Here is a 14,085-nt window from a genome sequence, read left to right on the forward strand (position 1 = left end):
TTGGCTTAACTTAAAACTCGTGGATCTGTTTGCTTTGCAATATACATAAATGTTGCTGGTGAACGCAGCAGGCCAGGCAGCATCTCTAGGAAGAGGTGCAGTCGACCTTTCAGGCCGAGACCCTTCGTCAGGACTAACTGAAGGAAGAGTGAGTAAGGAATTTGAAAGTTGGAGGGGGAGGGGGAGATGGAGATCCAAAATGATAGGAGAAGACAGGAGGGGGAGGGATGGAGCCAAGAGCTGGACAGGTGATAGGCAAAAGGGATACGAGAGGATCATGGGACAGGAGGTCCGGGAAGAAAGACAAGGGGCGGGGGGGGGACCCAGAGGATGGGCAAGGGGTATATTCAGAGGGACAGAGGGAGAAAAAGGAGAGAGAGAGAAAGAATGTGTGTATAAAAATAAGTAACAGATGGGGTACGAGGGGGAGGTGGGGCATTAGCGGAAGTTAGGGAAGTCGATGTCCATGCCATCAGGTTGGAGGCTACCCAGACGGAATATAAGGTGTTGTTCCTCCAACCTGTTCCAGCATCTGCAGAATTCCTGTTGTTTGCTTTGCAATATATTGCTTTTTCATAAAGGAATGCCAATTTGTACATTAAACAAGTTCAGTGTTACAAAGCATCAGCTTTCAATTAATGAGAATTATATTATGAGCCTGCTAATTTTCATATATACTGTTACCCACCACTATCTAGTGAATTCAATCTATTGTAAGGACCATCTGGTATGGATATTCCTTCAGTTCGCTGCCCCACATCAATTTCTTGCTGGAGGTCTCTGATATCATCATCTAGAACACTGGTTTCCTGATCATACTGATCATCTGTCTGTTGGCTAATAATCTGTTCCACTACTTCGCCGTTACCTGAAAGAGCACCACAGACGTTATCACTTACATTCACATTTCAGATACAAGTAAACATCTTTTTTCTTCAAATATTAGGTTACGAAAGAATACGCAAGGTGATAGTTTACTAAAGATAGTTTACTAAACTCATGGATCCTGGTATGAGAGAGGAGTTACCTAAAGTAAATTGGAAGGAGATGCTTACATGGATGACAGCAGAGCAGCAATGGCATGAGGATCTGTGAAAAATGAGGAAGGAGCAAGACAGATGTATTCCAAAAATGAAGAAATACTCAATTAACAAAATAGTACAACCGTGGCTGACAAGGGAAGTCAAAGCTAATGTAAAAGCAAAAGAGAGGGCATACGACAAAGTAAAAATTAGTGGGAAGACAGAGAATTGGGAACCCTACAGAGAGTAACTAAAAGAATCATTAGAAGGGAAAGGATGAAATATGAAAGTAAACTCGCAAACAATCTCAAAGTGGATAGTAAAAGCTTTTTCAAGCACGTAAAAAAAAAATGAGAGTGCATATAGGACCACTAGAAAATGAAGCTGGGGAAATAATAATGGGGGACAAGGAAACGACTGATGAACAAAATAAGTATATTGCATCACTCTTCACTGTGGTAGACACGAGTGGTGTACCAGATGCTACAGTGTGTGAAGGAAAGAAGTGGGTGCAGTTACTATTACAAGGAAGAAGGTGCTCAAAAAGCTGAAAGACGTAAGGGTACTAAGTCACCCAGACCAGCTGAACTCCACCCTAGGGTTCTGAAAGAGGTACAGTAGAGATTGTGGAGGCACTAGCAAAAATCTTTGGACTCTGACATGGTGCCAGAGGACTGGAAAACTGCAAATGTCACTCCACTCTATAAGAAAAGAGGAAGGCAGCAGAAAGGAAATTATTGACAGTTAGCCTGATCTCAGCAGCTTGGAAGACATTAATATGAGGTCATGGAGTACTTGGTGACACAGGACAAGAAAGGACAAGGTCAGCATGGTTTCCTTAAGGGAAAATTGAGGAGGAGGAGAAGATGGTGGCGCGACGCAGCGCACGGCCTCACCGCTGATGAATATCTGTTATTTGTCAAGTAGGGTGCCGTGCACAATTCTGATTTGATGGAGGCAGACGTGAGAGCAAGGAGGAACATCTGGTGAAACTTCTGAAATGCCTGTTTCGCTGCCGCTGCTACTGTGCGATCCAACATCTCCGGAGGGGAAGGCCCCAAATCCTCGGCTTCGCTTGTTGCTCGGCAGACAGGGCGGGGTCAAAGCGCTCGGCAGAGATGGTGCTCGGTGTCGGAGGGCTGGTCGGAGGCTCTAAGTTTTCGGACGGACTCAGAGTCGGACTGAGGTCGGGTGCTTCCAGGATGCTGCATCAGCAAGTTTGTGGCGCTGGAAGCTCATGGCAGGGACAGTTTCTCCCCTCTACCATCTGCGTGAGATGTTGGGGCTATCGGGACTTTGAGACTGTTTTTTACCGTGCCCATGGTCTGCTCTTATCAAATTATGGTATTGCTTTGCACTGTTGTAACTATATGTTATAATTATGTGGTTTTTGTCAGTTTTAGTCTTGGTCTGTCTTGTGTTTCTGTGATATCATACTGTAGGAACATTGTATCATTTTTTAATGCATGCATTTCTAAATGACAATAAATGAGGACTGAGTGTCCCCATAATCTAATAATCTAAGGGAAAATCTTGCCTGACGAACCTGTTGGAATTCTTTGAGGAGATTACAAGTAGAATAGATAAAGGGGATGCAGTGGATGTTATATATTTGGATTTTCAAAAGGCCTTTGACAAGGTGCCACACATGGGGCTGCTTGTCATGTTAAGAGCTCATGGTATTACAGGAGAATTACTAACATGGTTAGAGCAATGGCTGACTGGTAGGAGGCAGTGAGTAAGAATAAAAGGAACTTTGGCTGGTTAGCTGCCAGTGACTAGTGGTGTTTTGCATGGATCGGTGTTGTGACCGCCTCTTTTTATGCTGTATGTCAATGACTTAAGATGATGGCATAGATGGCTTTGTTGCCAAGTTTGCAGATGATACAAAGATTGGTGGAGGGATGGGTAGCGTTGAGGAAACAGGCTGCTGAGACAGATTAGGAGAATGGGCAAGAAAGTGACAAATGAAATACAATGTTGGAAAATGCACAGTCAAGCACTTTGGTAGTAGAAATATATGTGCAGACAATTTCCTAAACAGAGAGAAAACCCAAAAATCTGATATCCTAAGGGACTTGGGAGTCCTTGTACAGAACACTCCAAAGATTAACTTGCAGGTTGAGTCGGTGGTGAGGAAGGCAAATGCAATGTTAGCATTCACTTCAAGAGGTCTTGAATACAAGAGCATGGATGTGACGCTGAGGCTTTATAAGGCACTGATGAGGCCTCACCTTGAGAAGCGTGAACAGTTCTGGGCTCTGCATCTAAGAGAAGATGTGCTGGCATTGCAGTGGGTCCAGAGGTGGTTCACAAGGATTCAGGGAATCATGAGGAATGTTTGATGGGTCTCAGTCTGTACTCATTGGAATTTAGAAGGAATGGAAGGGGGGGGAATCTCACTGAAACCCTTCTAATGTTAAAAGGCCCAGACAGAGAAGATGTGGAAAGGATATTTCCCATGGTGGGAGTCTAGGACAAGAGGGCATATCCTCAGGATAGAGGGGTATCCATTTAAAACAGAGATACGGAGGAATTTCTTTAGCCTGAGGGTGGTGAATTTGTTGAATTTGTTACCATAGGCAGTTGAGGAGGCCAGGTTGTTGTGTGTATTTAAGGCAGAGATTGTTAGGTTCTTGATTGGACACTGCATCAAAGGTTACAGAGAGAAGGCTGGGGAATAGGGTTGAGGAGGGGAAAAAAGATCAGCCATGATCGAATGCGGAACAGATTCAATGGGCCAAATGGCCTAATTCTGCTCCTATGTCTTATGGTCGTAAAACCCACCTCTGGAACTGGAAAGAGGATGAATGAGATTTTAGATATATTCAGTGATGTCAGTATTTTTAGCAAAGATGAAAGCACACCTTGTAGGTAGCCTTCTGACTCAGGCTACAAACTGGTTAGGTGCTAGGAGTGAGAATAGAAGAAACTGTTTTTTTTTAAAGCAATGAGTAGCCTGAAGTTCACCATGTTTGCTATAACTGAATTGTTTAAACAAAATGTTTGTAAGGTGACATTTAGTTGCAAGGCTCAACAATGCAGATGGAACAGGAAGTTACAATATGAACAGACTGTCATTGAGATTGCAAAATTATGGCCACATAGGAAATGTGGGCAATGTTTTATTTATGTGAGAAGAGTACAAGTTATGTCCTTTGAATGGAAGATAAACTGAAGTGTTTAATAAAACTAGAAATTAAAACATCACAGAGTAGCAAGTAGATTTGAAAATCTAAGTTCATATAACAATAAAATCCGGTATACATAAATAGTTTACTTTATCTCATCATCTTCGTCAGACACAATCAATTTTTGTCAATATATGTCAGGAAATTTTTACTGGAAGGATTCCTGCATGGATTCACTGAGCGTCCTCTTAAGTCTAAGGACAAATTGAAAAACTTAGCACATATTCACCGAGCATAGAAGACTGATGGCTAACCTGACCCAAACATTTAAAATACTGAAAAGGTACTAGGAAACTATTTTATGAGAATGCTCAACCACCCAGGAGAAGATTTAATTTTAAACACAGAATATCATACAAATTTACAATTTGCTCAATAAACTGTATATTAGAATAATTGGAGTTCTCACAAATTAAATTGGTAACTATTGGTGTTAAGGACATGAATCAAAAGTGGAAAAGTAGAGTTGGTGTGCAGATCAGCCATAAACCGACTGAATGGCCAAACAGGCCATTCCAATTGCCCAACTCTTATTCTTAATAATACCATGTTAATGTTAAAATAAATTGGCTTTCAAATTTTTATCCATTTTGTTTCTAAGAAGAAAGTGCCTGCAAAACAGAATTTGCAAAGGAGAAGAGGTACAAATCCCAAACATAGACAGAAGGTATTTTTTTCAAGATGGCAGTCCATCAAGATTATCGCACAGATTTGTTTGTTTTTTTTAAAGTTTGTTGGAATGGTTTCGGAGATAGAGAGGCGAGTTAGAGATCAGATTAGGGCTTAGAGACAAGGATGTGGAAGAGTTAAAGGTCAGGCCTCCGCCCCACGGTTCGATGGCTAGTGACGTAGATGAGTGACGAAGTCTCAGCCTCCACTCTGAGCTCAAAGAACGTGCAAGCAAGAGGCATAAGGGCCAGTTAGTTGATATGTCCAGAGGTCAAGGCTGGAGATCATCTGGAGTTTGGGTACCGTCATTGGCTAGTCTGGGGATTGATACTGAAGATCAGAGCCCAAAGATTGATCAGAAATCTGGAAGCCAAAGCCCAATGGCTAAAGCCTGGAGATTGGAGTTAAAAGACTGTCCATTTGTGTGTGGATGGTGGGAAGGAGGAAAAGGGCTTTTTTTGCTGTTGTTGTGTTCTGTGTTGCTCTGCTAAGCACTGTGGGCAGGCTACGCTGGTACAGGAATGTCTGGCAGCACTCACAGGCTGCCCCCCAGTACATCCATAGATTGTGTTGGTTGTTAACGCAAGCAACACATTTCACTGTATGTTTCAATGTACAGTACAGTGCCACAGTCTTAGGCACATGTAAAAAAAATCCATAAAACAATGTTTTCAAAAATAATGGAAAAAAATTCTAAATAGCAAAAACAATTACTAAAAAGAGCACCAAACAGTGAAACAAAAATCAAATCAATATTTGTTGTAACCACCCTTCGCCTTTAAAACTGCATCAATTCTCTTAGGTACAATGGCATGCAATTTTAATAAGAAAATCAGCTTGCTACAGTTCTTCTGCAGGCTTTGGTTGTCTTGCTTACTTCTGTCTCTCCAGATAATCCCAGACAGTCTCAGTGATGTTGAGATCAGGGCTCTGTGGAGGACATACCATCTGAAACCATATAAAAAAATCTCAGGTGCCGTAAGACTTTTGACTTATGTGAATCCGGACGTGTAAAAGTCACTCCTTGCTCCTGAGTGTATGACTTTACCATACTTATCCCAAATGACACCGGATCTCACCTGACCGCAATAACCTCAAATCCCTCGCATAGTGTTACATTACGACAACATACTCTAGGAAGAGAAACTATACCACTCATTTAAATGCTAATTTAGAGGGATTATTCACTTATGAATATATCTAGCATTCACAAATATTAACAATATCATATCTAAGAGTGAGACAGTAAATCAAGCACAAGTAGGGAACTATTTTATTTAGCAAAGGATGCTTAAAACTATCAGATACATGTTTTTCCTAAGAAGTCATCAGATGGTCAAAAATCTATGCTCACCATTTGCCATGTACCCCAACTGTGGAACAAGCTGTTCATCCATGCAATGCTCCCGACCAGGCACCAGCCGCTGATATTGTGTCGGGTGGGGGTTTCCATCCACATCAACCAGAAATGGGGGAGGCATGAGATGAGGTGCCTGCTGTGTCTGCTCATCCAGGACATAATTATTGGAATCTCGGATAAGAGGACGGTAATCAGTGTGAAAAAACATTTGGTCTGGAACCTATTGCAAGGAAAAAAGCATTTACATTTGAATTTAACAATTAGGAACATAAACAGCAATTTGCAAATTAAGCTTTTGTTTTTTTTTACTGAAAAAGATTACAGAAGCAACAGTGTGCAGTTTTATTCTACTCTTTCCTTTTGTGCTTTCTACGTCTTCCCTTCCTGAAAGCACCGGTGTGTTACAGGAGAACAGGCTCAAGGGATAATCAAACAACAACACACATCAAAGTTGCTGGTGAACACAGCAGGCCAGGCAGCATCTCTAGGAAGAGGTACAGTCGACGTTTCAGGCTGAGACCCTTCGTCAGGACTAACTGAAGGAAGAGTTAGCAAGAGATTTGAAAGTGGGAGGGGGAGGGGGAGATACAAAATGATAGGAGAAGACAGAAAGGGGAGGGATGGAGCCAAGAGTTGGACAGGTGATTGGCAAAAGGGATATGAGAGGATCATGGGACAGGAGGTCCTGGGAGAAAGACAAGGGTGGGGGGGGAACCCAGAGGATGGGCAAGGGGTATAGTCAGAGGGACAGAGGGAGAAAAAGGAGAGAGAGAGAGAGAGAAAGAATGTGTGTATAAAAATAAATAACGCATGGGGTACGAGGGGGAGGTGGGGCATTAGCGGAAGTTAGAGAAGTCGATGTTCATGCCATCAGGTTGGAGGCTACCCAGACGGAATATAAGGTGTTGTTCCTCCAACCTGAGTGTAAAATAATCACATTGCTGCACCCTAGAGACAAGACCCTTTTCAGCAAAATTGGCCTTCTCATCTACAATCTGTAAGTGGTGAAAGCTGATCATGCCCTCACTTCTTACATTTCCATTTGTGATTGCAAATGAATTGTGATTAAAAACACAAATCCTGATTCCCTATACATTTCACAGATTGAGATCATGTATTTACCTCCCAGGTTATGTCCAATGCAAATCATTTAATAATAGAGCTTCACAGCTTGCTCACCTAAATGATACCAAACTTAGTATTATCCATTAAGACCTTAAGAGAACCATGCTCTACTATTTGAAGACACTATTGTGTAAAAACAAGACAGAAGAGTTTTCTCCCAGCATCACTTCATTTAAAATAGATTGTTTGTTTCTCGAAGTGAATGCATGTCAATGCTTCCAAATTTTACCATGCTAATTAAGTTTACACCTGAACGACAAAAAACAATTCTGACTTGCATATACAATTTAACATTCCTCACCATACTAAATCTAATAACATTAACGTTTAAACTATAAAGGGAATAGAAATGAGAATTATAAATTATATTCTTCCATTTCTTGAGCACCATTTAGTTTTTCAATCTGGTCCACAATATGCAGTACATTTAACTGAGCAGAATTAGGCTTGCTTCCCATCCAAAAAAGCTGTAGAGGCTAAGGATAAAGCCGTTCAGTGAAAAGAATTCAACATTTACATTAGGCAAAAGTTTCAGATTTAAAAAGGCAGGGTAGGACAGAGATAAAATGAAGAGAGACATTCAGGGCAAAGATATAATAGCAATGTACTTCATCAGAAAATCGTGCCAACATTTCTTTTTCCAGTTTACAGTTAAAATTGCGATAAATATAGAAATACTTCTAACAATGCAGCAGGCTCACTATTGAAAAGTCAGTATTTATTTCAACAACATACAAGCTGAACCACAAATGTATTGCAGACAACGTAATTTCACAGAGCTGCCAAGCTATGAATATTCTCAAAATCATGGCATTTTCAGATGCAAACAGTAACAACCTACCTTTTCATATAGTTTACTGCAGCCAAATCCAAAGATCAGTACATGTCCATGAGAGTCTGTGCATGCAAAATGCTGTCCATCTGCAGAGAATTTACAATCAAACACAGCACCATGACCCTGACCTTCAATCTGCAGAAAATAAATAAAACCTCTTTTGGTTACGTTGATGGATTGAATAATGCTTTGCATTTTAAGTATCTACTTATAGTAAACAATCGCAGATCTACAAAGTTTGTATTTAAATTAACAGTATTGTGCAAATTAGACAAAATGAAACATAATAAGACTGTGGGAAAAGAAAGCAATAAATATTAAAATAAAGGTTCCTTTAAATGGATGTTAAAAAGGAGACTGGTTTTTCAACAGGAATTTGACAAGATTTGCTCATTGGCTTTCATGAATTTTTATTGCATGGAATAGCATGATTGAAGAAATGTCGATCATGTTTCACCCATGTACTCACCATGTTAAAAAAGTTCCGGAGTTTGGTACCTTTTGAAAGGTCCCAGATGAATATATTGCCATCATGCCCTGCAGACAACATAATCCTGGAGTCAAATGGATGAGCCTCCAGTACAAAAACTTCATCATCATGACCCTGTAGAAAAATCAGTTTCATAAACATTATTACTCACATACATCAGTTGATTTACAATACTCTGTTATACTTACAACCAAAACATGGCTTTAACAGACACTAACCACCAACATAAACTAGATTATTCAGCTTTATATTTAAGGGAAAAGTAGGTGGATACTTTATGATTCCTAAGGAAATTACAGTGTCACAGTAGCATTACAACTGCACAGATATACAAATATTAGAAGAGAATATTAGAAGTTTCATTTTACCTTCATCCATTTTGGACTCAAATATCTGATGCAAAACTCAGCACTGGATAGAATACACCACAGCATAACTAGTAAAAGCTTCAGCCACTCTACTGCAAAATCTTACAACAAACATAATTGATAATCAGTTCAATCACAGATCAGCATTACCTACCGAGAGAATATGAAGCAGCTGGCCAGTATAGGAGTTCCACACTTTCAAGTGAAAATTGTTCACTGCTGTGATTACTGTGCTATCACAACGATCCCAGGCTACCATGGTTACCTTCAACTTACTGACTTTGTCTTCTGTGGGAACTGAATTGCTCCTGGAAATAAAACAAAGATAAAAGGTGCAAATCCCCATACTTTTTCTTCGTGCACATTTCTCCTCAACAAACGGCAAAAATCTGATGAATTTGTATTTAAAAATTTACACTACAGAATTGATCCCAATGTTACCATCAATGAATAGAAATTTCCATGTAAAAATCTTCAAATTTGATATTTAGTAGAATTGAGAAATCAATATTACCTAAATTTGACTATGTTTAAAACTTCATAAATGAGCACACCTTCTAGATGAAATTGTTTTCAACAGTTTCTTTCTACCACACAGGGGTGAAAAATCAAGTGTGATAAAACACTGATGAAATAATAACAAATTTACACATATCTTGTATTTCCCAAAAATTCAGGCGAAGTTCTCTCACAGTAAATGAACACTAATACAACAGAAATCTCATGCCCAACAAAACTTCAGTTTCATAAAACTACTCAAAGGATAACCAACAGCCGGAGATGCAATAAACTCCCAGGTTTTTCTCCATATACCTTAATGAGAGTTTTTATGTTCATCTAGAAGATCATACCACTGAGAAGGCAGTACTCTCTCTGTACTGTACATGATCTTCCGACTTGAAATGACAATGATACAGCTGAGTTAAGATATGGTCCAAAGTTAATTAACAACAAATTTTCCTTCAGTAATTTATCAAATAGATTAACTGAGATCGGTGTTTCAACCCAGTAATTCACAGACAGGATACGCTGGGAATTTATTGAAGCAACATTTAGAGAAACTTTGAAATGCAGTTGAGAGAGAATTCACACGTGCTTAGGTTGGGAAAACTTGTATAGTACTTATTGACATAAAACGCTGCAAGATGATGCCAAAACTTACCCTGGTAACTTTGTAAACATATCAAGGACTATATTCTTCCACTCTTGGTGTTGATATTGCCATATTCTAGCTGTTCCATCTCGGCTACCACTAAGAAATCTTAAACTAGCCAAAATTGGGTGAAAATGAAGAGAGAGAATGATTTAAGTAAATTTGAAACCACTAAGCTGTTGTGAACAACATCATTTTGACAAAAATATAAATTAATATTGCAAAATGCCCCAATGGTATCTAATAGAATCATTATCAAATACAATCCAAGCCACAGAAGGGAATATTATGACCAAAGATCTGGCCAAAGAGATAAATAAGAAGGGAATATTATGACCAAAGAAGAATAATTAAGGAAAGAGAAGGGAAAAGCAGTGTTTCGTGGACAATTCCAGAGCATAAAACCACCAAAGGTGTAAAAATTACATCCAGAAATTAATTTGCCAGGATTGGTTGGATGCAGATGTCAGAAGGATGTAGCAAATTACAAAGGTACAGTTAGATTCACAGGAGATAGTTGTTAGAGTGAGTTTTTTGGGTAGATAATTTGTTTACACTTAAATGACTTTGGCCACCAGACTTCTGTTTGACAATGCACTTCCTAAAAGAGTGTGAATACCAGATGCTTCTGGCGCCTGATGCTATAGTTTCGAAGACAGAATTATCTACACATTATAAATATTAATTGTCTTCTATGTTAGCATGGGAAATGCCAAATAAATGTATCATAGACTTAACTCACATTCCTAAAGGCTGTGGATACCAACCCCAACATGTTGGCATCAGAAGGATGGTGTGATATTTTGTATGTAGCTTCAATAGGAAGCATTGTTTATAACTTTTTAAGTAGCAACTGCCTTTGTGTTTAGCATATAAACATCGAGCCCGCATTGAGCTAGCAGACCTTTCTGCGGAAAGCGTCTCCGTCCGTAAGATGCCTGCTGTACCTTGTTGTGTCGAATAAAGAAGCTGCTTTGTATCTAGAAGTGACTCTGTCTCTCCGATAATTTCATCCACGCTACAACATTTGGTGTCAGGAATGGGATACCTTCGTGACCTATCGTGTGGCCAGCGTCCCAGCAGTCTAAGTTGGTGAGTATTTTTCTAAAATAACACTAACACTTGGATCTGTTCGGTCGGTGGTGCACGGGTCATGAGGTAAACGAACGTGGAGAGCTGAACTGGTAGATGTTAAAGCAGTGTGTGCATGTGTGTTTATGTAATTGAGGAATCTTTGCATGTTAACTTGGTTAACTTGGTGAGACTTGGACCACCAGTTGTGAAAGGTGGTAACCAACGGTACGGTTCGAGACGCCAGAGTAGGGGAGTGTATACTCGTTCAGAGAGCTACATTTTAGTGTATGCATTTGTAAGTGTGATGCAAAGGAATACAGCAGGTATGAGTTTGGGTACTCAAAAGTGGCAGATTGTGGAATAAATACTCTGCGGTTTTAACTATATACTGTTTAACTGCTACCAGTCTATGACATTTTGCGTAGTGTGGGAATTAGTGTGGGGAGACCCAGAGAGGTCTACCAAAGTGGCACCTATTGACGTCAAGCAACGTCAGGTTGAGAACCCTGATGACCCAAGCCAGCCCTTGACCTTGATTACGACTATTCACAAGCCCTTCACCCCCGGGGAGAAACAGAGCATTTTGTCCGAGTTGCCCTCACTTAAAGTCACCTGTGGGAATTCAGAATTCTGGCGTATACTCGAGGAAATGGTTGAAATTCACCAGATGCACCCTAAAGATATACACGTGTTAGTGAAAGCCAAGTGCCCAAGGAATATGTGGGACAGGATGGCCCAGGGGGTGCAGGATGATACATGGACAAATACCAGGAATGCCAGTAATGAAGAAGGGGAAGTAAGGCAGCGGCTGGGGGGAGGCGAGAGTAGCTGGGGAACAATAATGGCAGTGATTCAAAAAGCTGACAAGACAGCCATGGATTATGCAGAACGTAAATACCAAGTATACGAGGAGTATTCAGGGTTGGATAATCCATGGAGGGATGACCCAGTCTTCCTAAAAATGCTGAAGGAAGGTCTGAGCTCAGCCCACCAGGACATTTTAGATTTAGGCATAACGGTAGAGTCCAACTACTCTGAGATAGTTTCATGGGCCAGTGAGATAGACCAAAGAAAAGGCAAGAGAAATCGTAAAGTGGGTATAGTGGATGCAACTGCTGTGATGTCCCGGAGAGTTTGTTTTGCTTGTCAGCAGCTGGGGCACTTAGCAAAGGACTGCCATACCAGGTATAAGACAGTGAAGGAGTGATATGCTACAGCTGTGGCCTATCGGGACATGGCTGGAGACAGTGTCCAAAAGGGAGGGGGAAAACCCAGGCAAAGGTCACGGCAGACACCCAGTCACTCACCCCATCAGCAACCAGTCTGACTGTCGATCAGATCAAAGAGTTAGTGACAGCGCCTCTTATGGCAGAAAAGGATGTGGCAGCGGGCTCCATGGCCAGCTCTGATGCCTCACGGATTAACATAACGGCATTGTTAGGGGGACGGCAATGCAATATGTTAGTGGACACAGGGGCATCGGTATCGATAACAGACTTACCCTTACCAACAACTGGACAGGCCAGTTATATCAGGGGTGTAGGAGGGAAAACAGTAATAGCAGAAAGAAGACAGAAGCAAATACTAGAAATCAGGGGAGTGCAGCTTCCAGTGTATTTCTGGGTATGTCCAAACAATGAGGGCACAATCCTTGGAATAGACATCCTAAGGGAAGCAGGAGCTGTTATAGATTCTGGAAAGGGAGAAATAATATGGACGAGTCAGGGGCAGCGAACGCGCACAACCAACAGAATACACAAGCAAGATTGTGAGAAGGTAAAGAAAGACCCAGTTAAAATAGAGGAGGGTCTGTATAAACCCTCTAAGCAGGACCCTATACAAACTGACACACTCACCACTGTTCAGGATATAGCGAAGGAACAAAAACACCAGGGGATACTCAGAGAGACTGCGGCCACTCCAGAACAAAGTTTTCCCAGCTCCTCCGAGAGCAGACATTGCTGCGAATAAGGCAGCAGGGGGACAAGAGGCAATTGAAGTTGCAAGTGTGCAGGAGGAAATGACAGAAGCCAGCTTAGTAAAATTATATGAAGAGGTAGAGGCAGAAGAGAAGGAAAACTGGAGGAGAAAAGCAGCAAAGGACGGATCAGATGGGTGCTGGACACATGGGGAGGAAAGAGTCACGGTGGCCCCACCCTGTATTAGACAGATACTACTAAAGTTATATCATGGGGTGATGCATCAGGGAAGGCAGAGCATGATCACAACCCTCTGGTAGGACTGGTGGTGGCCTGGGATGGGCGGGGATGTTGAGAAATTCTGCCGCCGTTGTATCATTTGTGCCCAGCATAACCCTGGTAAGAACAGAAAGCTACAGCTGGCAAATCAGCCTCAGCCGAGGGGACCCTGGGAGAACATCCAGATAGACTTCACAGGGTCCCTGCCAAAAACCAGGGGTAAAAGATACTGTCTAGTAATCATGGATCACCTCACTTGGAGGGTAGAGGCTTTCCCAACAAGGGACTGCACCGCCCGCACCGCTGCATGGATTATAGTTCGGGAAATCCTCCCAAAGTGGGGAACCCCAGTTCAGGTGGATTCAGATCAGAGAGCACATTTCACGGGGAAAGTGATGAAGGAAATGTGCCGACTGCTAGGGATTCGACAACAGCTCCACATACCCTACCACCCCCAGAGTTCAGGGATGGTAGAAAGGATGAACCGAACAATCAAGAATGCTTTAGTCAAAGCTATAGCTGAGACAGGAAAGACATGGGTTAATGAATTACCAGGAATCCTGATGAAATTGCACCCAACCCCGAACTGCACTTTGGGTC

At 41.3% G+C, this 14,085-nt stretch overlaps 1 protein-coding gene across 19 annotated transcripts in view; it reads right to left on the reverse strand.

The window, feature by feature from the left end:
* Window positions 1-14,085, reverse strand: part of brwd3 (bromodomain and WD repeat domain containing 3) — a 302,860-nt gene that overhangs the window by 221,476 nt on the left and 67,299 nt on the right. For 17 of the 19 annotated variants that reach the window (XR_011887509.1, XR_011887508.1, XM_072270315.1 and 14 more), the window contains exons 13-18: window positions 10,223-10,327; window positions 9,215-9,368; window positions 8,672-8,806; window positions 8,209-8,337; window positions 6,237-6,462; window positions 689-868 (exon numbers count right to left, since the gene is read on the reverse strand). Coding sequence is in view for 17 of the 19 variants with exons in the window: in XM_072270315.1 (XP_072126416.1) it covers window positions 689-868; window positions 6,237-6,462; window positions 8,209-8,337; window positions 8,672-8,806; window positions 9,215-9,368; window positions 10,223-10,327 (929 nt within the window). In the remaining 2 variants the exon portion in view is untranslated. Of the gene's footprint in view, window positions 1-688; window positions 869-4,112; window positions 5,831-6,236; window positions 6,463-8,208; window positions 8,338-8,671; window positions 8,807-9,214; window positions 9,369-10,222; window positions 10,328-14,085 lie in introns of those variants that run through there. The other 2 variants (XM_072270331.1, XM_072270330.1) reach the window with 2 other exon arrangements.

Source organism: Mobula birostris, chromosome 10 (assembly GCF_030028105.1).
Source record: "Mobula birostris isolate sMobBir1 chromosome 10, sMobBir1.hap1, whole genome shotgun sequence".
In the NCBI taxonomy this organism is placed as follows: Eukaryota; Metazoa; Chordata; class Chondrichthyes; order Myliobatiformes; family Myliobatidae; genus Mobula; species Mobula birostris.